Here is a 23,623-nt window from a genome sequence, read left to right on the forward strand (position 1 = left end):
CTGTTAATACTACATGACAGTTTCATCACAGAGTTGATGTAAATATGACGCCACTGTGTCTGTGTCAGGTTCTATGAAGGAATCCCATTAGCCATCGTTGTGATGGAGGTTCAATTTCTGCAAAGACATCGCTCAGTGTGCCAAACCATGTGTCCATAATGTTTGATAGAACTGAGTAAAGGAAACACAAGTGCCCCGGGGCATCGAAGTACAAATACAGGTTGAAGAAAGCAGCGTGAGATCACAGTACTACACGATGAATGATCAGGTACTGGATTAAAATACTACAGTCGCTTACGATCAAGCACTTTCAGTTTGACTGATTTCTGTTCCTCAACATAATGGAACACTGGACAAGATCCAATAGCAGGCAAACTGCCTTCTGCTGCCAGGGGACATTAATCATTACATCTAAATTATTGGAAAAAGAGTAACTGCTTTTGGGGAATGGAGTTCCCTTGCTGTGAATGTCAGTCCAGCTCTGTTAGCCGTATTTTAACTCTAATGCAATGTGCAGAGCGGGTCTAACATGGCAACAAACAGGGAGCATGTAGCCTGAAACACGAGCCTTGCCATTGGCAACGCACAAAAATCACCCAAACTAGGTTATATTAATGAACACTATTCAATACACTGAGCTGTTTGTCGCACTGAGGAGCAGGAAATGTTTCATGAAATCATGTAGTGTGATGGGAATAAACTGATTGAGCCATCCTTGCTGAGTCCAGATTTCTCTGGACAAAGCGAGTGTTGGCCGCAGTTTTGTATTCTGATCTCCACTTTCTATTTGGCACTTCCTGCGCAACTGATCCTGGTGCCAGGATGTCAGTTTGGGCAACTTCTAGTGGGGATGGGATGCTCCTGAGTGTTGTTGTGATTTAGGTTGGTGCAACTTTTAATATGGAAAAAATCTGGCAGCATTTACAAGAATTCACTTCTGATTAACTCAGACCCATAGTCACATGGGCTCTGAGTATTAAAGTGCCATGAAATTTGACATGAATGAATTATAATCACTTATTACATGGCTCTATTGAATACTTGATTCTGACTGGTCAATTATGACCTTCAACGGTCCGCTATGAACAATAGACCGTTGCTATGGACACTGTTCTGCTGGCACAAATGCATAGTGGAAGCAATAAAATCATTTTTTAATCAATCATTTTGTGCAATATTATTGATTTTTAAATTTTTTTTTTGTGTAATAAGTGTGGTAAGTGTGTGACGGCAAGCAGAGTCATTAATGGTATATAAACCCCTTCAGGTAGGGAGGGGAGATATTGAGAAAATCAAATGTCGATATGGTGTCGATATTGTAGGCTTGACTATCGATGCTTTCTCAAAATATTTACACAATGAGATTTTCAATAAATAATCAACAGTAATGTGGATATAATGACAAAGAGGGTAAAGGTAAATCACAGTATAGCTAACAGACTGGTAAGTTCAGCAAATTACATCACATTACTGTAATGCGGCCTATGGCAGGGAAAACATAAAACATTTATGATATTATGATGTACAAAATCTAAGACCATGTCAAGTCTCACATCATGATATGGATATAATAACAATAAAGTGTGCAGCCCTACTTCAGGGTGATTCAAGACCCTTTCTGCATCATCCTGTCTGAATTTATTTCACAACAATGGCCTGCTCGCTGTACATTATCCCTTACTTTGATGATCCCTTAACATTTCACATAGTGCCACCATCAGGTCAAATGGTTGGTTCACAAACAAATACCTGCAAAACTACAGACACTCCCAGCAGCTCTAATTAGTGCTAACTAGCAAATGTTAGCATGCAAACACACTTAATTAAGATGTTAAATATGGTAAATAGTTCACCTCCTAAACAAGGAGCAATGCCAATGTTAGCAAATAATTCAAAAATGGCTATGCTCTCCATTTAGAGAACATGTTCTTATTGTCTATACCTAGGGTACACATGGAGTTTGGCAAACAAGCCTTTTTGTAAGCAGCTCTCAACATGGATTCTTCTGCAGAAGGACTTAAAATTGCACTCATTGGCTCCTCTCAGCAGTTTCAAAGCACTGTTGTAAGAATTTTATATGCAATCATATATGCACCAATGTCAAGGTGTATTTTAGCTGTCTTTTTAATTGTTTGTAGTTGATGCAGATTAGCTACTGCTCCATCTGGCTCAGTCTTGGCAAGGTGCTGAAAACAGTCCAAATTGGGAGAAAAAGATTTCCGCACACTTACATCTATGCAGTGTCTCACTTTGTGGTTGAGCTTTCAGTCTATTTGACCTTCATCATCATGATGTATGCTCTGATGAAGGTCAAATAGGCCAAAAGTCTGCGGAAATCTTTTTCATCATATTATATTTTTGACTTTGTTTTTTTGTTCTATGTTGTCTGTCTGTAACTTATGTTGCTGCCTGTCTTGGGGAGGGCACTCTTGAAAAGGAGATTTTAAATCTCAAGAGATTTTTCTGGTTAAATAAAGGTTAAATATAAAATAATAATAAAACAAAATAAGGGTACGTTAGCATATTGATGTTAGCTGTTATTTGAGCTGCTAGCATGACTGTACAATTCAGTTTTGTGGAAGAAAAATATGCCAAAAATTCAGTACTTTCAGCCTTTTAAATAAGATAATTTGATGGTTGTCTTAGTATTCCATGATTACATTTTTTTTTAGTTTTGGATTGATTGATTAAAAAAAAAAGCAGTATTATTACATCATGTCTCGCCTGGAAATTGTAATATGTGACATTTTTCACAATTAGTTTCTGACATTTCTAGACTAAGAAGGAAATAATTTTATATTCATGTAACTTTTTGTCAGTGAAAGCTCTACATAGTGTTGGAATCTCAGAAGGAAAAGACACAAAACAGCAGATTTCTGATTTTCTTGGTTGTCATCTGAGTGTGCTGTGTTCAACAGCTTATTTTCGCATTTATGTATCATATCAGTGTGATAATGTGTACAGCTAGTCCTTGCTTTTTTACATATTTTTTAAATCTATGCTGGATTTCTTCACTGTACAACTCTACATGCCTCTGCAAATTGCCCCCCACAAACAAGTGACATGACTTAAATTGGAATTGATGGCTTTTACCTCTGTAAATGAACATGAGAGTCTCCCACAAGCACATACACAGGAGGGGATCCTTCACCACCAGACGAGAGAGGCGTCCTGTCAGGTGCCCCTCTGATCGTGGCATGTCATCAATAATCCCCCCGTCCCAGGTGGAGAGCAGCGAGTGTGGGCCTCCATCCCGCTCTCTGCAAACGCACCGTGACTGTGGACGTTCCCTGTCCAACCAGAGATGAGATTCAGCACAAAATCCTTCACACTGATGCAGATGAGGAGTTTGCACACAGAGAGAGAGCTTGGCTCCTGCTGGCTACAGGTTCGGGTGGTAAAATAGCTTGTTAAGCTGTATCATATGAATGAGCTAATATTTCTCCTACCTGGTCTTAGGTCCCAGGAGCAGCTGTCTGAAGTATGGACTGACAGCACACAGCACGGCTGCGTGCGCCCACCCCAGCTCTTTCCCAGAGTCCCCGGCATAGAAAGCCACATCGGCGAACTGCACGCCACGCTCCAGCAACCACTGCATGTCCTGGGAGAAGCTGGACTCCTCTACTCGGATGGGGGGGAGGCGTGCTGAACGGAGGGAGGAAGGGTGAGAAGGAGGTAGAGAGGGGGAAGATTGATAGGATGAGTTGTGTTAATGAACAATCACTGCTGAAATTCAGCTCGCCTGTACTTTCAAAAGATAAAAGGGTAAATCCACTAGATTTGTTATGTTCAAAGGACCCCAGAAGCTTTGTAATTTGTCCTCATTTTTTCCTCAATCTTCCGTGTCTTCTCCTACTAGTGATTTCCTCTTTTTTTGACAATGACTTTTGACAACTGAGATAAATGGGGTGTATGTGGGGTATGTGGAGAGAGTAATAGTGACAGCCACAGTGTAGTGAGATCTTTTAGTCAAGATAGAAAGCAAGAAGAGAAACCAATGTCATACTGTGCCCTGCCCTGTCACTCTGGTTAGAAAAATAACAAACCCTTCCAGATATGTTTGTCTTTGCACTAATAACAGACCTGTGACGATGCAAACCAAGACGGCTGCACTGGATTCTGGTCTGCTGAAGTAATAGAGAAATGTCTCTCTGTCTGTTCAGCAGTGGATTTGTCCCTGCTGCTTATTTTAATCTTGAGGGACAGTAAGTAAGACAGAAAGTTGACTTCCACTGGTTGTTTTAGATTATTTTGGTGATAAAAAGACATGCATGTCCAAAGGCTTATTTTAAATAAGGTTAATGTTTAAAGAAGATATGCAAAAAAACCTGGGCAAACAGAAGCCACAGATAAATGATCTGCAGTGAACTGGGCGTAACTGTAAAAACAGTGAACACAAGGAAAATACTGCAATGAAAAACCATACAATTCATAGGGAAAAAGAATTAAAAACACTGCGCTGTGATGCATGTACTCATGAATTCAAATTAATAAAAGTGAAAAAGCACCAAGCAGGAACATAAAATTGGGGGGAGGGGGCTGCACAAATCATCCTCCTGTTACATCCCTATTCATGCTCAGTACAAACCGCTCCTCTGTGGACCTCATCTCCTTTTTTATGGCTGCTCAGATTTAGCTGTGAAAATGCTGCTGTTCCTGAATCAGTGCACATCATATTTAATGCAAGCTACACCATAAGTACAGTTAAGCAGTGCTGGACGGGCACCAATAAATCCGCCAGTGCTTGATGCCCTTTTTGGCTGGACTTAAAGCTGTCAGTCACTGCATCAGATTGAGCAGCAAAGTGTCCGAATCAATATTTAACACGAGTTTGAAGACGTAGTTCGTGTTAAATATTTCCAAGGGTTTTATTTTGTAAAAAATTAACTGTGCATGGAAGAATACTGAGACAGCAGCAGTAGCAACAAATTCAGCACCACTTAAAGAATACAACACTGGACTCTCCTTTTAAAATAGCACACTACTGGATCTATTTTTTGTAGTGTGGGAGTTGGGCTTCTGAATGAATCTGAACTCATTCAAATTATTCCAGCTTGGCATGTTTCTTTTCTTTGCTGGAAAGATGTTTTCTTAATAAAAACAGACTGTTTATGCAGTAGAAATATGCAAATACTTTTAAAATTGGTGCTACATGACCAGAGAAAACAGAGGAAAGGGGCTGTGGCATTTGCTTTTGCTCAAGAGGTAGAAAACCTGCAACCAGACCAATAAACACTCCCGTTGCCGGGTGATGTAATGGCCGTTTTGGCTCAGAACACAATATGTCAGGCGACTGGTAACAAACAATCTGGAATTACAATGAAACAGTAAGCTCAAATAGACAAGGTGGTAACCAACACTGCTTAGTCTTACCGTTTGATTTCAGTATTTTCAGCCTCCATTTTTACAATACAGGAAACAGTATGGCGCTCACTTTCTGTTAACAAATTCTCAAAATACAGCTAAACAGTGAACTAAAATGTGTTTCTGAAAACATTTTAGGCAAGAAATAAGCAATACAGTGGTCTCCTGTAGCCAGACCTATCTTCACAGCACTGTGTCAGTGAAAGGTCTGGTGTCACTGTTTATCTTTCTGCTGTAGGGGAAAAAAACACTCTGGCTGGTTTGAGTTTCTTTAAACTAATCACCATGAGTGGCACTGAGCCATGGATGTAAGTTTTAGTGATGGAAAAGTCAGACACGATTTGATAATCAGTGCCCTAGAGGTAAAGCATGACTGTACTTTAGCTCTGGAGGAGCTCACTGGACCTGTTCAAACCCCAGATGATTTGCTGGTGGTACGTCGCTCTAGCAGAACATTATTACAACAATATCTCACAAGCTTGTGTGAAGTGGAACGGATTGGTACATTAAGTGAAGTCAGTGTCACTGGCACATGCTGCTGCCAGAGTTAAAAGATGTGCATTCACGAGTCATTTTCTTTTTTTATCTTTACAAAAAAAAATCACCAACACAGCAAAGCAGGTTTCTGTGATTACATGTTCCAAATCATCCAATCCTTCCATTTTGATTCATTCAGTTCTTTTGAACTGATAACTGGGAGGTTGTTGTTGTTGTTGTTTCTTGAGCAAGGGGGTTTGGAAACAGTAACATGCATAGTGGAAGAGCAAGAATGCCGGCCAAAATCAACCGAACAATGGCAGGCTCACAGCCACAGTCTACACCTGGTGAATCAGACTAGCAATACAGTAACAGGATTTTGGTTTAGATTTCATCAGCACTGAATGGTTGTACAGTTTGATCTGTGTTTCATATTGAGGCAGAGAGGGGAGTCTCCCTGCCTCAATCTGCTTACAATAGTTTTTGTGTCCGTGGTGGTCATGGATGGTGGTGGCGGGTGAACAAAAATGCGGCATAGTGCAATCTTTAGTTCAAGCAACAGCTCTACAGCCAGTGGAGATGAGCAGGGAGGTCGGGCTGCTGTGAGGATGAAGGGAAGTTTACCGCAGTTCACTCATATACTTCCCACATTGTTACAGTGTGGGAGGTATGAGAAGTCCACATGGACTCGCGGCAGTCTTGTTGGATTCTGGATGTGTGGACAGTTAAATCATTCCAAAACCAGAAACCATGGATTACCACAACCATCCAGAAACATGGACATTTATAAAGCAGCAGCCAGCAATATAAAAAGATGCAAAAAAGGACTAAGTTACAGCACACAGAGTTGTACTTTGTATAATTCCCTGTGCACATAAATGATTGATTGATTGTTACGATACAAAGCTGGGTAAAAATGCTGAAGTATCCCTTTAAGTGTTGCTACAATAACCAACATTACTGTGTCTCTGCTGCTTGCTCTGTCTGAATGTTTGTGCTTCTGAGTCTTAGCTTCTTTTGATCATTGTCCAGTGGTCACTTATCTTCTCTATTAATTAACGTTTTGTGGCAGTTTCATTAAGTCTAGAATAAAGCTACAATCTGCTGCAAACCAAACGCTTTTGACACAAGTTCAATGCAGTTAGTTTTGAGGCTTAATTAAAATGTAATCTGAAATTCTGGATTTTAAATAAGCAGATTAAAAGTAAATTAGAGTCTAAACAATGAGTTGATGATTAACTGATTAACATTTTGATTATCTATTGACTGTTTGAGTCATTTTCCAGGCAAAAAAGCCAAACATCGTCTGGTTCCAGCGTCTCAAAGAGAAAAGATGTGTGAGAGTGTGTCTGTTATATCCTTGAGTTTTAAGCTGTCGTCGGACACAAGAAACTATTTTCAAATGTGATCTTGCAGCCTTAAACTAAATCTTGCAATGCTTAGATGTGAATATTCAATTTAAATATGCACAAAATTTAAAAACACACAACACAATGCAATGGTGCTAGGCGTGCTGCCGGCTGGACAAGTGGGTATTTTGGGTGCCTAAATACCTAAACTGATCAAGAACATCTGGTAAAACACACAGTGAATAATTAATCATCTTCTGTTCCACGACTACAATCCCCGAGCTGCCTCAGAACAAGGCACTAAACGCTCAGTTGTTGCTGTGTCTGATGCTGAAAGGAGCTCTGTCTAAAATTGATTCAAACGTCATTGTATAAAGGCAGTCTACCTAGCTCTTTGTCTCTCTTCTTCTATCCAGTTTGGAACAGAGAATATTGATCTGGATAAAAACCTTTGTGCTAAGCTTTTTTTATGGCTATGTAAGCTGTAAGAAGCAACAATCCAGTCAATCCAAGTGCATGTTTTTATACACCATAAAGAGAGTTTTTAAAGCAACAATAATAACAAAATATTGTGAAGATTACTACATGTATTACTTAATAGAAATAATAATTGCGATTCATTAAATAACATGATTTAAAAAATTGCTTAAAATGGCTAACACTCACAAGACACAAGCAATGGCACTCAAAATAAAAGCAGTATTAATTTTTAGCTACCATAGTACTCCTCTGACCTGGTTGTTCCAAGTGAGGGGGACGAAGCTCGTTCACTTTATTTCCTCGCCTCTTCTCGGGCCGCTCTTTGGCTTTGTGTTTCAGACACTGAATCATGAAGTACTCCAGCTGTACAGCACAAAAATACAAACGGTAGTACAAACTCGAGGCACCAAAATAGTGATGTTACATCATTGATTCTTTTCTTTGGAAACAGCTTTCTGAGAAGACCAGCGTAGCCACCTGTCCTTGTCTCTACTACCAAGTATTGCACCTATGTGAAATGCAGAGCCAATAGACAGACAGTGTGTGTGTGATTTTAAGAATTTATATTACAGCTTGGTCTGGGCAGAATACAGGAATAATTTTATCAAAAGATACTTAGTCATACAGTCTCTCAGCACATCAGTGATCATATAAACTCAAGTATGAAAATCAAAATGCAACAAAAAGTTAATTTAAAGGATAACTTAGGGTAAATTTTCAACCTGGACTATATTTTTTGCATATTTTTGTGTATAAGTGACTAATGGAGTCAACTATTTTTTAAATTGGTCCAGTATTGAGCATTAAAGTTTAAGTTTTTAAAACAGGCTGCAGTGTGACCACTCGAGGCATGTTCGCACTGTCTATTTACATCCACTAAAAGTGTTTGTTTTTGCCACTGACAGGCTCAGATGGTTGACGGTGATGGCGTCTGACTACCTTAACAAAATACACAAAATGAAACTCACAAAACCAATTAGGTTCATTTTTCCACTGTTCCAACAATCACTAACTTTGGTTTGGTTGAAATTAACCCTTAATTCTCCCAGTTAGATATAAAAATATTCTCGCTCGGGGCGTCAGTGGCTTAGTGGTAGAGCAGGTGCCCCATGTACAAGGCTGTTGCTGCAGCGGCCCGGGTTCGACTCCAGCCTGTGGCCCTTTGCTGCATGTCACTCCCTCTCCCTCTCCCCCTTTCACACTTGACTGTCCTATCCATTAAAGGCTAAAAAGACCCAAAAAATATCTTGTTACACTGCAGCCTGTTTAGTCAGTTTTAATACTCTTGCTCAGTACTGAACCAATTTAAAAATTATTGTCTCCATTCGTGACTTAGACACAAAAACATGTGGAGACAGGGGACAGGTTGTAAAATACCAGTTACCCTTTAAATGCTTTTTCAGCCAGAGCAGCTGACACGGCTTCTGATTCCACTGTAATCATTAAATTCTTATTTTGACCATTTACTTCTTGTGTGACGAGACCACTTACCACGCTGCCAAAGTAGCGACCCACAAAGACATGGTTGAGAGAGGGCAGCTCCAGGTAGGTCGCCCCCAGGTCCCGGGACAGCTGCAGACCTTCACTGTGAGGCACACAGCTACTCCAGTCGGACGCACAAAGCGGGCACGTACAGGGAGGGCCTTCATCTTAACACAGAGAGTAGAACTTAGTTCTAAGAAGAAATCATTCAAACTTATAAATAACTGGATCTAATAAATAGTTGATGAGGGTATATGAGTAGCAATACATGAATCATGGATATTACATTATGCTTTTTAGGATGCATGAACCTTGTGCGAATTGAACAGCCAGAGCTGGAAATACTTGACTCATGTTTTACAGATTGAGCTGCACTGTGCCTTGATATACTGTCCATAAAAAGGGCTATCATACTATTCATAAAATATTCAAGAAATTAACTGCCCCATGTGCCTTCAAGCACAACATTTCCTTCCAGAATGTCCACAGCAGACAAGGATGATTCGAAGACTGAAGTCAGACAGAAAAAATCCACACACTGTACTGATAGCTTTCAATAAATTCAGCTGCTAAATGTTTGGGTTTAACAGAGTCCTTTTTCAGGCGCTGTCATACTCTATAGTTAAGTCACACCCATCAGTCAGGTGGTTGTGATCTGCATGAGTAAGAATCAATCTACTTCCAGCCTGGGCCAATCAGAGCAGAGCAGGGTAATAAGTGACACTCCCTGAGGGGTCAAAGTATGCCAACAGTGACAATTTAACATGCAGCAAAATGGTTATAAAATATCATACAACAACATCTAACACATCACAAAAAAATACACAAAGTAAAATACACTATTCTGTAAGGTTATTTCAGTGCTTATTAAAATTTTCTTGTAGACGAGCCAACAAAAATGGAAAAAAGCAACAAACTAAAAGCTGCTTTGTGTGATGAACACAACATGAGCCACAACATTTCCCACACCAAATTATAAAACTTACCTGACATAACAGAACATAAAAACCACATGCACAGCCACATGTGCTTCCAGGATGTGGATTTGCCCTACATCCAAATCACTCGTCTATCTAAGAGTGACAATGTAGGCAACCAATAAGGACTTAAAAAGGGAGGGAGGTGTATGTAGTGTTTTTCCACTTTGTGAAAAAATTTTTCTGTTTTATCATGTTTTGCGATTTTGATTCTTAAAGTGTCATTAGGCCTTTGTTTGTCTCAAATTCAAAGGGACAGTTCAGTCATTTTTCAGTCTAGACTGTTTTGGTGTGATTTGCTGAGTGTCTGAGATATCGACTGTCTTCTTTTCAGTGTAATGGAACTAAATGACACTCAGCTTGTGGTGCTCAAAGCATCAAAAAAAAACAAAACAAAAAAAAAAAATTTGAAAAACTCAACAGCGATGTCTCCTTCCAGAAATCATGATCCAGTAACTCAAGATAATCCACAGACCTTGTTGTGAGCAGTTTCATATAGGAACTATTTTCTTTTACCGAATTACACCTGCCAACCGTATCACCACGCAGATAACTGTTGTGCCTCTCTCTCTCCTCCTCTGTTCTTCAATTTCACGAAGCTCTTCGTCAGTGTATTCTGGCTCAAATAAATAAGGGCGGCCATCAAACTCTGCAAAAATCAAATTCCTCCTCCACAAAGTCAAAGTCTGGCAAAAAGTCAGCCATTATTTTATAAATTTTAAATAAAATAAATGAATGAACTTTTCAGGCTACTGTCCGGTTCTGCCTTCCAGCTGTTGCTGCTTGTTCAGGCATGGTATGAGATCGCTGCTTGTTCTCGCAATATTTCGGCTGCGCTTTGGAAAGCAGAGCTAAAGGGGTAAACAAACATGGCAGCACGCCGGTAAGGTAAGACAACATGTTTACATGTCGTTTTCTGTATGTTCTCTGACATTTATCCTAACGATATGAGGTGGTCTTTGTGGAAAAAAAGCTTGTTTAGTGGACTAACTTTGCACTTGAAGGTTGCCCATTCACTTACGTTTTAACAGGTCTGACGCTACTATGCGCCAGCTGAATCTAGGCTAACGGCTAACATGCTAACTATTATTTCTATGTCACTAGTCACTTGAAACAAATTTAGGACGATAGGAGACAGGTTGAAATAAACCAAAATTTCCCTTTAATGGTGTACACCTCAGCTGAGCTGTAACATTAGCAAGCTCAGTGGTGCCAGGTGAGCTACCAGTAGATGCAGGCTTCCCTTTGCAATACGGTCAACAGGTGTAGTTAGGTAAAAAAGAAAAAAAGTTCCTACATGAAACTGCTCATACCAAGGTCTGTGGATTATCTTGAGTTACCAGGTCAGGATTTCTGCAAAGAGACATTGCTGTTGAGTTTTTCAAATGTATTATTTTTGGTGCTTTGAGCACCACAAGCTGAGTGCCATCTAACTCCATTATATTGGAGAGAAGGCAGACATCTCTACTGCCGATATCTCCAACACTCAGCAACTCACAACAAAACAATCTAGACTGATAAATAGTGCTACAGGTAAAAGAAGAAACATGTATTTTTAATTTTGGGGTGAACTGTCCCTTTAATATTGATGTGTTTCTTATTTCCAGCCACCCCCCCCTCCCCCTTCACAAAGTCCAAAAAAACAAAAAAACAAAAACAGAATTATCTTGCAACAACAAAAAAGACAGATCAGCACACTTGCACTAGGACCAGTGACACTGTGGCATGTGTGCACGGGGACCAAAGAGACAGAATCAAACAGAAAATTTGGAGGGATTAGCTCACAGGAGAAAAAGACTGCACAAAGGAGGAGAGAGCCAGAGATAAAAGAGAGAATGAGCGCGACATACAGCTAAGTGCTGAGGCATTTGATAAATCATACTGCTAATAACTTGCAGGCATGACATAGAGACTGAGCTAGGCAGAGTGTGTGTGTGTGTGTGTGTGTGAGACAGAGAGGAAAAGCAGAGTGAGTGTGAGCGTCTGACAGGCAGTGACTTGGCATATCAGTGTTATGTTTGTGTGTGTGTGTGTGTGTGTGTGTGTGTGTGTGTGTGTGTGTGCCCTTGGATAAATCTGCCTGCGCTCCTGTGTTCAGCATTGGTTTAATGGCTGTGTTAATGCACATACACGGCAGCGCTCTCTGTCACAGCTGTGCCTTAGGTGGTCTAAAGTCGAGCAGCAGGAAGCGCTCAGAGCTCAGCCGTCATTCTCTGCAATCATGAGGGGATAGCATGAAAATACTCACAGCAGCCGCAAACAAAAACACAAACAAAGGCTCTGGTCTACAGCTCCCCACTCCCTCTCCTCTCTCTCTCTCTCTCTCTGGCAAAGACTTGACTTACACTGTGATCATTCTGCAGCGGAGCTCTGACAGGATCTCAAAGTATGTCATGCAGACAAGCTAAAAATACAACCTGGTGCATTTGATGAGCATCTTTACAGAATTTCGATTCAACAAGGGTCAGTGTGTCTGCAAAAAAAACACATCCAAACACACTGAGGCACCAAAATACACGTATGTTAATTCCTGGTGTGTTAAGCAGCCTCCACTAAAGCTACATCCAAGTTTCTTAGTCCTACTTATAAGACAGACGACTGCTGTGGTGCACTTTTGAGCCGTGACGGCGTATATTTAAGAGCTGTGCAAGCTCTCGTCTGTTTGCAAAGCCTATAATGACCAAAACAATATAAACTTAGTGTCGCTTTGTGTCTCCTGCAGGGGAGCATGTGAACTGACCGCCTGAAGGTAGCCAAGAGAAGATTTAATCACCAGCATCCTCCTCATCGCTGAGAGGACACATTAGAGGACAAAAGGCTCAGACAGTGATCTCACTGGCCCAAACAGAAGAACATGATATTGTCCCACAATCAAACTCAGCAACTGAGGCAGCTGTAAATCAAGCCTGAAATACAAGGATATCAAGAACAATGGCTGAGAGATAACACGTTTTGTATTTGCTGCCTCTTAAACTCCATTGTTCATTCATCAGTTGTCAAGGTATTGTCGGCAAAGCTAAACTCACGCTGACTCAAAGAGGAACACAGGACAAAAGCATCCTCACCGTTCAGCCGTGCTCCAACAGCGACCAGGATGACAGGCACACCCCAGTGCCTCAGGAGCGGGCGGAGTCTCGGGGCGTAGCCATTCCTGACTTGCTGGAAGGCCAGCTTGTCAGTGACTGAATATTTAATGACCAGGATGTCTGCCTGCTCAAGAACTTTGCGTACGCTGGCCCAATCGCTGTCCAACAAGTCCTGGAGAGGCAAGAACAGGGCAAGAAATATAAACAGGAGGAGGTCAGAGGAGGACAGATATGAGAGAGGCAGTATACAGAACTGTCTGAATCTCCAACCTGTACTATCAGTCTTACCTTAGATAACCCTAACCCTTCCCCTCTGAGTCTCTCCAAGTATAAATACCTCTGTGTGGCGCTTGGGACTTTCCCCCCAAGGACCTGTGTGAGGCTAGCTGCTCGCTCTAAACCAACCTGATTCAACTCATTAGGCAGGAAAAAACACTTCAGAAAGCTTTGAGCAATTTGAATAAAAACAAGGACAAAGAGCCATAGAATTAGACTGACAGACTTGCCGCAGCACCACCCCTGACATAGTTAGACAGCCCTATAATAGGATGCAGTGCTGCTACAAAATCACAGCAACAGTGCTTTCATTTCAAATTCATATGCTATTAAGAACAAAAGTTCTTTCATTATTTTTTTGGAGTGCTGTGCATGTTAAAATAGCGTCCTCCTAAGAATAGAGACGTTTTTATAAAGCCTGCAATCAGCGCTGGAAGGCAAGTGGCCTTGGAATCTGAAATGTTGTAGGTTTTGTGAGAAACAGAAGCAGAGTGGGAAAGTAAACAGCATATCAGTGAAGTGACACACAGTTTCATTGCTTTGGCAAAATTACACCTCCTTTTTTTCTGGTGTGTTTTGCCATCTTGGCCTGCCTTAACCTTTCTGTGTCTGATTTACAAGCAGGAAGGTTCAGGGGAAAGAGCCAAAGCAACACCTGGTAACGACTCTTAGGGGTCCTTTTTAATGTGCAAATTGAGGATGGACACATTAATGAGCAAAGCAAAGATGCACACCAATGCAAGTCCATCTTTTCCTCATCCTGCTCTGCACACACACATACACACCAGTGTCTTACCCAGCTGGGGCAATCCCGAACCACCACAGTGACATCTCCAAACACACGTGAGGTGTACTCCATGAAGGCCGGGTTGTGGATGCTGCTCTCCAGGTCGCAGGGTCCCACCAGTGCTCCGTGACCCAGGTAGCTCCACAGCAGGCCTCCCTGCAGCTGCCCCTGCCCCATGATCTCCTCCCCGGGCCCGACTCCTCCGGGGCACTCGCTGCCCAGAGCCACGATGTGAATGGACCTGTAAGCCAGACAACTCGGGGTTGGAAGTGACTTGAATACAGCTGCACACAAGCAGATGCTGATCCAGAGGCAGAACTGAGGGAGAAGAGGCACTTTTGCTTTGGTCCTTATTATTCATGTCTATCACGGAGACAGTGCATCACCGTTATGTCACTGGAAATGACAGAGAAGAAGCTTGCCATGGCCTTTAATAGCCTATATCTGACAGGGGATTGTGGTTGAATAAATCAGACACTTTGAGAAATATGTTCGGTGATGTGTTTATATAAAGCAGTGATATATTGACAGAGGAATAAACAAAGCATGCAGCCCTACCAGGAACCCCCTCTCCTCTCATGCCTTAATGAGTTGCAGCTTCAGAGCAACTTACATTGTGGTCACCGCGGTTTTGTTCCGCTGCTGTACGCTATGGAGCCCGTTTCCCTCACGGTGCGTTTCCACGCCAGTCTGCAGCAGTCAGACTCGGCTTTTCCGCAATGAGCCGCGGCTCCGCTCCGTCGTTAATCCCTCTCATCGGTGGCTGGCCCCCCGGGAGCACGGCTGCTGGGGAGTTTCGCAGTCACTCGCATTTCCCCGACTCGTTATTCATTCATAAAAGCGGAGCCCGATACCGTCCCGAACCCGACCGCAGAGGCGCACCGGACAGCCCAGCCGGCGGAGAGGCAGAGCAGAGTGTGTGTACGGCAGCAGCGCCCATGGGCAGCCAATGCGCTAACAGACAAACAAGTTGTCAGTCGGTAGGAAACACAATTAGCGACGAGGAGAGGGCAGCCTCGCGCCTCGGCGTCCAGACCGTATGAATGACGTCGGTGGATAAAACAAAGTCTCAGTGGCAAAAAACAACTGGAGAGAGAGAGAGAGAGAGAGAGAGAGAGAGAGAGAGAGAGAGAGAGAGCGAGAGAGAGAGAGAGAGAGAGAGTGGTCGCGCCTGACTCAGCAACACGCACGCGGGCATACACACGTAGAAGCGGCGCGCGCCAACACACACACATGCACAGGCAGCCTCACCAGGACCATGCTGTAAACATGCAGGAAATCACAATGATGTTTTGTTCAGTCAGACATAGTTTCACACCCTGGTGTCTGCTCAGAGCGGGTACAGGTCCACCTTTACACAATCACAGATCAGGAGCTTTATCCTCTGATGAATAGGCTACATGTCACTGAACTCACCACATGAACAGGCACCACAGGGACTGCCACAAGGTATGAGCATGGGGTGCAATGTTAATGATAGTCTTAATAATGAGCTCATGTTTGCTGATGTAGCAAGGAATTATAAAATACTTAACAGGCTTTGGGGATGTTTTGTTGTGGGAGTCAGTTAGGGACTGTTCGTTACTTGTGAGGGAGGACTGAGTGGTGCAAAATGAAGGAGGCATGTTGAATAAGTTTTGCCTTTTATTTTGGTTTAGAGAACGGACATACAACTTAAAATAGCTGTATTTTGTATTTATTATAAATGTAACCATTGGAGCCTAGTGTTGTCTGCCTTGTGTTGATATGAAGAGGCCCAGCCCGTGGATATCTTTGGAGGTGATCTCCCTTTATTCCTGACAACTCTGACAGCAAGAGACAAAAACAAAATCCTCCATCAATTACTTGAACCCCTCTCCCATGGAGTGCAACAGCAAAAGGGGCGAGACATGTTATGTTCAATTCAGTACAATAAAACACAGAAACCATGTCTGAGAGCAAGAGGTAAAAACAAAATCCTCCAACAATTACAACCATATAAACTCAAGCCCCTACACAAATTAGGTGACACAGGAATAGGTTAGCATAAAATTAATTATAAACAAAGCTTAACAGCGCACCAAAACAACCACACCAAGACCTTCTTGAAGAGGTGGTCTCGATCTGGTTACAAATGAACTCTGGTGCAGTTAGTTTGTGGTGAGAACGTGTTCCGATCTCGATCCGAACCAACTGCAGTCACATTACACATTGTTTGGGTTAAACATGAGCATGTTACAGTCCTGGAGGATTATTAATGTGCGCCTCCTCCTGTACTGCCTTAATATGCACATTCAGCACATCCAATGCATCAAAACATTGTTTTCTAGTTGGAGCCGCGCCTCGTTGTCAAACTGTATGGTTTGACTAAAATGAACAATGACAGCAATACAGTCCACGAAGACCAGCGCTAAAATCAGCCTGCGTATTTGTCCCTCCATTGTGACATTAGAAAGTGTTGCATTTATCTTGTAAGTGTACTCTTCTTCAACGTTTTGTTTACTTCCTGTTTTTTCCCATATGGAAATTGTGACCAACCAAGAACAGCTTTCTTACGCAAGGCATTTTATCTGATCTGCTTGCAAAATTTGGTCCACTTGTAAATGCTGCTGTGAGAACATGAACCAACTCTCGGCAATTATGCAACTTTAACAAAATAAGTCCCTGACTCGGACCAAAGCAAGCAAACGCTAGGTCTGTAACACCCTTTGATAAACCAAATCTACCAGCATACAAGCTAAGCAATGTTCTGCTGTGGAAGGGGGGGGGGGGGGCTGCAGCAAAATGTGTTTTAGCCACCTAAAAAATCCATAGCAGCATAAGTGTGCGCTATATATTTGGTTGGCCTTACCTTAGGCACTAACCAATCAAGGCCCCAGTAGACCAGCAGCTCCAGTGTTCTGCTCGGTAAAATAACTGTTTTTGTCATTGCAGCCTGGTGGCTTTGATATAATGGCTTCAGTTACCCATCAGAAAAAGGTTGTCTGAGGACAAGGTCAAGGGGTGAAACTATTCATGCATTTCCTCCAGTCACACAGGGCAGCTCAAGGAAAAACATTTGTAACTTTGGGTAGGGTAAAGATAAAAAAAAAAAAAAGTCCCACCCAAGCCTTCCCCCTCTTCTGATAAGTAAAGAACAGTCCCTCAGTAGACTGGTGGATAAAAAGTGATAATGAGATCTGGTAGTCCCTCTTGGTCAAACTCCTGGGCTTCCAGAGCTTTTTGAGAGGAAGAATAGCTCGAGCCTTAAAGGTTTTATCAGAGCCTCCTGTGTCGTTCACAATATAATGAATAATGCAACACATCAAACCAACAGAGATATTTAGGCCTTGGGTTTGAATGCCCCGCAACGCTGTATTTCCATGCTGCTTACATACTGTGCAGTCCTCCTCCTCTGGAATAAGATGCACTATCCCTGCTAAGCAGTTTCCCCTGACAGCCTGCTCTTTATCTGGACAAAGAGCGTTCCACTTGACCTATTCCAAATGACCACCTGCACATTAGAGTACCTGCCTTGCATCAAGATTCCCAGTGATACAAATTTAATATCTCATGCGTAGTAACTTTGCAGAAGTGCTCAGCCCTCTCATTCCGCGTAACCCTGGGTCCTGTGCATCTCTTGACTGTATTCAAAGTGTCACATGGGCAGAGGCTTTAGACAGTGTTGTGGATTTGCTTGCTGTAGGCCAGCTACAGAGACCAGCATCATTCATGCACAGAGGAGCATCATACCCTATAGCCTTTGTGTTCTCAACCCATGGCATTTGCAGTCACAGGGCCGTGTCACTGTTAGCCTGCATGGTGGGTACAGGAACAAATAAATTACCTGAATGTGACAGGCTGTCTTGACTCTTTACATCATATGGTTAAATTATATTGGCAAATTATGTTGCTCAGCATATTAAGTATAGGATGGCTATGCCGTAAATTACAATTCAAGATTTAACATAAACAGCCTCACCTTTACATATTTTTTGCAGTAATTATAAAATTAGACTTATACTGGACTGAAGACTTTAAATTAGCAACAGACAGCCTGTTTTACAAAGCAGAGGTTTGGAGAAAGACATGGGATATTTCCAGGCGGGTAAGGTCTAACAAAGAACGCCAGTCAAGATGTCACGGCTGCTGCTTTACAAATTTTGACTATTCTTAATTCACTCAGTTTCTTTCAAGTTCCCCAGTTTTATGCAAGTGCAGTGCTAAATCACTTTAGCTTCAGCACTTTTGAGTTTTCCCTTAAAGGAGCTCTACATGACCTTCAGAGCATATGATTCAGAGTCTGACCCCGGATTGCATGCACACGAGCTGAGCAGGAGGCTAGCAGCTAACAGTGCTAACAGAACAAAAAGTGCTAACAACAGCAACAGTGCTGACCTGATCATCAATGATTCTGTGATGATGCCATACCACTCTCATGGATCGGGATGCCGTTGTCAGTGCCGCTATGTCAGTGCAGTGCAGAGTGGTGTCAAGTAGCTAACCAGTCAACCTGGTCACACTCCGAAGTCGTCAAAAACCAGCACTTGGGCAGTGACTTCTGGCTTCAGACACCGACGAATCAAGCCATCCTTTCCTTTCATGTTGGCATGATATGTGGCTGGTTGCCGTTATTGTTTAACGGGAGGAAACGGAAACAGGAGGATAAATCATGAAAGCTAAGGGGGGGACGAAAAGTCCAAGTAGGTTGGGGGGAGGGGTTGTAGATGGGTCCAACAACATCGACGTTCACTCAAGTGCTCGTTTCAAACTTCAATATGAAGCCAAACCCAGGTGTTTTTTCCAAACCCAACCACATGTGTTGGCTAAATGTAACCACATGCATTTAGTGTTGAAGGAAAAACACCTCAATTCGCAGTGTTGTACCAATGTGATGCATTTATTTTGAAAGAGACTGTATGCAAGCTGTAAATTTCCCGTGAAAACGCAAGTGTATTCTGAAGGCAGACAATGCATGTTATAGACAAAAGTTGACACGGCATCCCACAACGTCACCAACCAACACACCCAGGGTACCTTGCACCTCCATTATCTGTAACTGCTTATCCAATTCAGGGTCGCGGGGGGTGCTGGAACTGATCCCCACTGGGCGAGAGGCAGGGTACACCATTTTGAGAGCAGAGAATCAGAAATCAAAATTCATTCATAAAAAAAACGTTTATTTAGTTAACTGCATGATTGTTTTAAGATGTGCATGTCAACCTAACATGGCAACATCTGAGCTGATTTTTTAGTACAACATTTTAATATCATGTAAACAACCAGCAAGCCACAAATAAAGCAATTTAAAATTCTAAACACTCCCCAACTCATTAAAAACAAGACCAGTTTAAGGCTATCTAGGCCCTACTGGTTATTTGATGTAGAGCATGAGCATTGAAAGCCTCTTTATAGAGTCATCATCCAATCATAGAGGAGATCAGGGGAGACAAGAGGGGACCGTAGCGATGACATCCTCATCCATCCATCATACTACTTTTTGTCTTTCTTCTTCTCAGCTTCTGCAGCTCTGGCCCTTTCCACCTTGCCCTTCTCTCCCTGGTAGAAGTCTGAGTCGAGCCAGCGCATTTCCTCAGAGAGCTTGACATAGACATCCCCATTGGTCTCAGTGACCGTGTGGACCCGCTGCTTCAGACCCTTGGAGTACCATCTGGGCACAGGCGGATTTTCACTGGGGTCGGTGCCCTTGTATAAGCCCTCCCCTTCGGCAAGAGAGATCTTGTACTTGTGGTTTGGACAAATTATGCACAGCTTGCCGGAGATTTCCTGTGAGTGTGTTGAAAGAAAGCAGGTAAACAACCTTATGTGGGATAAGTGTAGGTCACTGAGGCCCCTCAACATTAGCATAACATTATATTAATGTGATTCAGGGTTGGTATCTTAATTACAGTGTTCCTCTATGCCTCAGCCCAGCAGCTGCCTGTAAGGTTTTTAGTGCAGATGGAATATGAAAACACAAAAGTACAGTCCTGTACTTTAACTTAAATGGCATTTTGCTTTCTTTGCTCTAGGTGAGACACAAAAACAACCCATAATCTCTTAAGTAAAATACAAACCTCACCTCAATGTCTCCTTCCTGCAGCAGCGCCCCAGCATCTGTCGAGAGGGTAGAGGATCAGTGTATTGCCGAATAAGCAAACAGTTTACAGCACACTAACCTGCTGACTGGACACGCTTTAGAGGTGATATGTGCTAAAATGTTCTATGGATAACCAAGTAAAGCAGCTTACTGTTAAATGTCCCATAGCGGGATGTCTATCAGCAGCACCTTTATTTTGAATAGATTCAGTGGAAGTAAGCATGTGTCAACAACAACTTTGATCCAGGCGAGAATATACATTGTTGGTGAAGTCTAATTGCCAGAGGTGGGAGTAAGACACACGTGCAAGTCAAAAGCAAGTCTTAAGTCTTTACCCTCGAGTCTTAAACAGGTCCCAAGTAACTATGGGGAGAATCAAGCAAGTTAAGTCAAGTCCCTGCTTTCAGTCGAGCAAGTCACAAGTCAAGTCAAATGAAATTCTAATGAACTGCCCCAGAGTACACATTTACATCAGTTTAAAAGACAATGTTCATGAAAAGTTGACATTTATTTTCAACATTAATGAATAATGTTGCAGCCTGCTTACACCTTATCAATTAATAACAAGCCTTCTAAATGAACAAAAAGGAGAATGGGAAACTAAAATTACAATATAACCCTGTAGCTCTAAAGGGCGCTAAACCAAAGTACAACTCAAAAAAGTTGGATGCTGTGGAGGTCGTGACACTGATTTGTGAGCTGCAGACTTTCCATACTGCTATTTTCTTCTTACTACCATCATTGACAACATAGTCCTTGAACCCAAAATGTATTATTTTTGGACCAGGCCCCTTCTATGATAGCTGCCTGATGTGTTGCCCTCTGCCGATCTGCCATCTTGTAGGTTGCCAGGTTTATGCACAGTGCACTATAAATCACCCACTCATGTTCCAAAAACAAGAGTAACTTTTTAAAGGGGAACTACACCCAAAATTCATACATTATTTCTATGTTCTAAGAAAGTCCAAAAATAATAGTAAACATGGACAACACTCCCAAATACGGAAGTTGGAGCACTAAAACTCAAATTTGTGATGTCATAGGGTATAAAGCCTGGAGCTGCTCCATAGACAATTGGAGAAAATGTTCTTGATGACACTGGGAGCACCCCGGGGAATTTTCTGAGTATATGGGTACATTTTCTGTGTCAGAACTGAGAACATGACAATAGCATAAAGCTCAGTTGGAAAACACTCTGTGGGTCCACAACATCAGGCTTCTGTTCATTGTCCTTATGGAGCAGTTACAGACTTAATATTTGATGACATCACAAATTTAAGACTAACTTTTCTGGTTTCTGGCTTTGAGAGTAGCTCATGTTATTATTATTAGATTTTATTTGGTATGGACATCACAATTACATTGGACAAACCAGATGCACTGCTAGAGGCTTTTTAAAAAGTACAGACAATAAAATATGCATTAAAATAAATGTTGACTGAACATTCCTAGACCATAGAAATAACACTGGAATTCTGAAATTAGGCGTTGTTCCCCTTTAATATCTAGAAAAATGTAGATATTACATTTAAAAAAAGTCAGGTCTTTTTGTGTCATCTGTCACAAGTCTAGGTCAAATCAAAGTCGCAAGTCCTCAATTTTGTGACCTGAGTGTGACCTGAGACAAGTCATGTGACTCAAGTTCCCCACCCCTGCTAACTGCCACTAATATGAGTTATATGCAAGAGGAACTGAACTCACGATAGCAGTAAGAGTCCATAGCATAGAAGGTGTTCTGGTGGTAGATGATCAGTATATCCCGATCCTCTATTGTTCTGAAAGAACGCTTTGCTTTAATAAGTTCATCCTTCTTCCCCACAAACTGAGGCTCTCCTGTAGACTCCATGGCTCTGTGAAATAATGTTTAGAAGGCAAACATTAACATTAATAATAGAGAAGTCTGTTATTTTATTCTTTACCAAATCACAAGATTGGTTGTGCAGTCGATGCCATGTGGCGGTATGTCTGGGTTAGGACTTCAACTGAAATCTTAACTACACGTGAAAAGTGTGGCTTTTGGATTTGTCAGCAGGATTATCGTGTTGGCACCTCCCATCACAGTTGTCAGCTTAAATTAAGTCCACAACACCTCCGGAAGATTCAGCTTGAAGAATCCAGGAAAGGATATCTCTTGGCACTGATCAGCTCTGTTACATACATGCTCAGACCTGTAATATTAATCCCTGATATCAGGGAGCCTTTAGCAGATCACAAGTTGAACTGTATCTATCCAAAGCTGAAGGATTTCTTTACTCTTGTTGTGCATTCCTGATGTACAAAACAGCAGACCAATCAAGTCCCTAATGATCACATGTATGACCTACATGAATGTCATCATTGTGCAAAAGTAGTGGCCATCTAGAGACCACAGTCCTACATCCATGCGTAATCTCTGTGACAGCCAGTATATACAGAAAATGTCTGGATGCAGGGGAACCTGACCCCAAGTGTGATCCGTGTATAGCGGAGTGGAATAATGGGCACTTCAGTGCAGGCTGAGTAAGCACAGTAGTAGTGGCAGCGAAAGTCACATGTCCTGAGGCATCTGGCGAAACTACAGACAGCTACATGCTATGAAAGATGGAGCTATAGAAAAGCAATATAATTGTTTATGTCAGGGAAATGATACATTTTCTTTAAGCGAGCCCTAACGGACTGTAGGATGAATTTGTACAAATCCTGTGTGTGCATCCCATCTGCCTGTCTGTCAGCCTCACTCTCTCCCTCCCTATATATTCTTACTTGAAAATAACAAAAACATGTATTTTGGGTGAGTTCTTGTCTTTACCTTGAAACTCCGCAGCGGTGTCTCCTCTGTCAAGCCGAGCAACTGTACTGCTGACAGTTCGGCGTGCGTGGGAAGGAGGCCCCATCTCTGTTATCTTCACACACAAGCTGTCTTCAGTTGGCCCTATCTACACTGGGTACATTTCTTATCTGTCTCCCGCAGGCGCAATACGATTGTGAAGAAATATGTAAGTTTGTGATAAAACATTTGTTTAATCTGTCAGTGCGAGTTTACAACCGGATGAATCTATTTAAATCAAATTATTTAAAAATCTATGTTACTATATATCAGGGCGTATAGTCTCATCAGTTCATCATTTTTTGAGTTCCTAAATTATGTTAATATTTTTTACATCATCATCTGCAGTTGTAGTAGTGGAAAGGACCTAAGTGCATTTACTCAAGTACTGTACTGAAGTACAGTTTTGCAGTACTTACACTGTACTTGAGTATTTCCATTTTCTGCTTTTTTATACTTATATTCCACTACATTTCAAAGG

General features: G+C 41.9%; 2 protein-coding genes across 4 annotated transcripts in view; both read right to left on the bottom strand.

The window, feature by feature from the left end:
• The window catches only part of rhobtb3 (Rho related BTB domain containing 3), a 34,759-nt gene extending 19,374 nt beyond the window's left edge, over nucleotides 1-15,385 (bottom strand). Inside the window, exons 1-7 of one of the 3 annotated variants that reach the window (XR_013490908.1) lie at nucleotides 14,892-15,385; nucleotides 14,288-14,519; nucleotides 13,195-13,387; nucleotides 9,162-9,319; nucleotides 7,925-8,033; nucleotides 3,450-3,645; nucleotides 3,094-3,290 (exon numbers count right to left, since the gene is read on the bottom strand). Coding sequence is in view for 2 of the 3 variants with exons in the window: in XM_033626530.2 (XP_033482421.2) it covers nucleotides 3,094-3,290; nucleotides 3,450-3,645; nucleotides 7,925-8,033; nucleotides 9,162-9,319; nucleotides 13,195-13,387; nucleotides 14,288-14,519; nucleotides 14,892-14,893 (1,087 nt within the window). In the remaining variant the exon portion in view is untranslated. The remainder of the gene's footprint in view (nucleotides 1-3,093; nucleotides 3,291-3,449; nucleotides 3,646-7,924; nucleotides 8,034-9,161; nucleotides 9,320-13,194; nucleotides 13,388-14,287; nucleotides 14,520-14,891) is intronic. The other 2 variants (XM_078166812.1, XM_033626530.2) reach the window with 2 other exon arrangements.
• Nucleotides 15,386-19,395: 4,010 nt separating this feature from the next.
• rfesd (Rieske (Fe-S) domain containing) lies at nucleotides 19,396-23,238 on the bottom strand. Its single transcript, XM_033626304.2, has 4 exons — nucleotides 23,125-23,238; nucleotides 22,038-22,186; nucleotides 20,319-20,353; nucleotides 19,396-20,023 (listed from the first exon to the last, which is right to left on the bottom strand). Exons 2-4 carry the CDS (start codon nucleotides 22,180-22,182, stop codon nucleotides 19,730-19,732), a joined length of 474 nt encoding a protein of 157 aa, XP_033482195.2. The 5' UTR covers nucleotides 22,183-22,186; nucleotides 23,125-23,238; the 3' UTR covers nucleotides 19,396-19,729.
• Nucleotides 23,239-23,623: the final 385 nt, after the last annotated feature.

The sequence above is a fragment of the Epinephelus lanceolatus genome, chromosome 1 (genome assembly GCF_041903045.1).
Source record: "Epinephelus lanceolatus isolate andai-2023 chromosome 1, ASM4190304v1, whole genome shotgun sequence".
NCBI lineage: Eukaryota > Metazoa > Chordata > Actinopteri > Perciformes > Serranidae > Epinephelus > Epinephelus lanceolatus.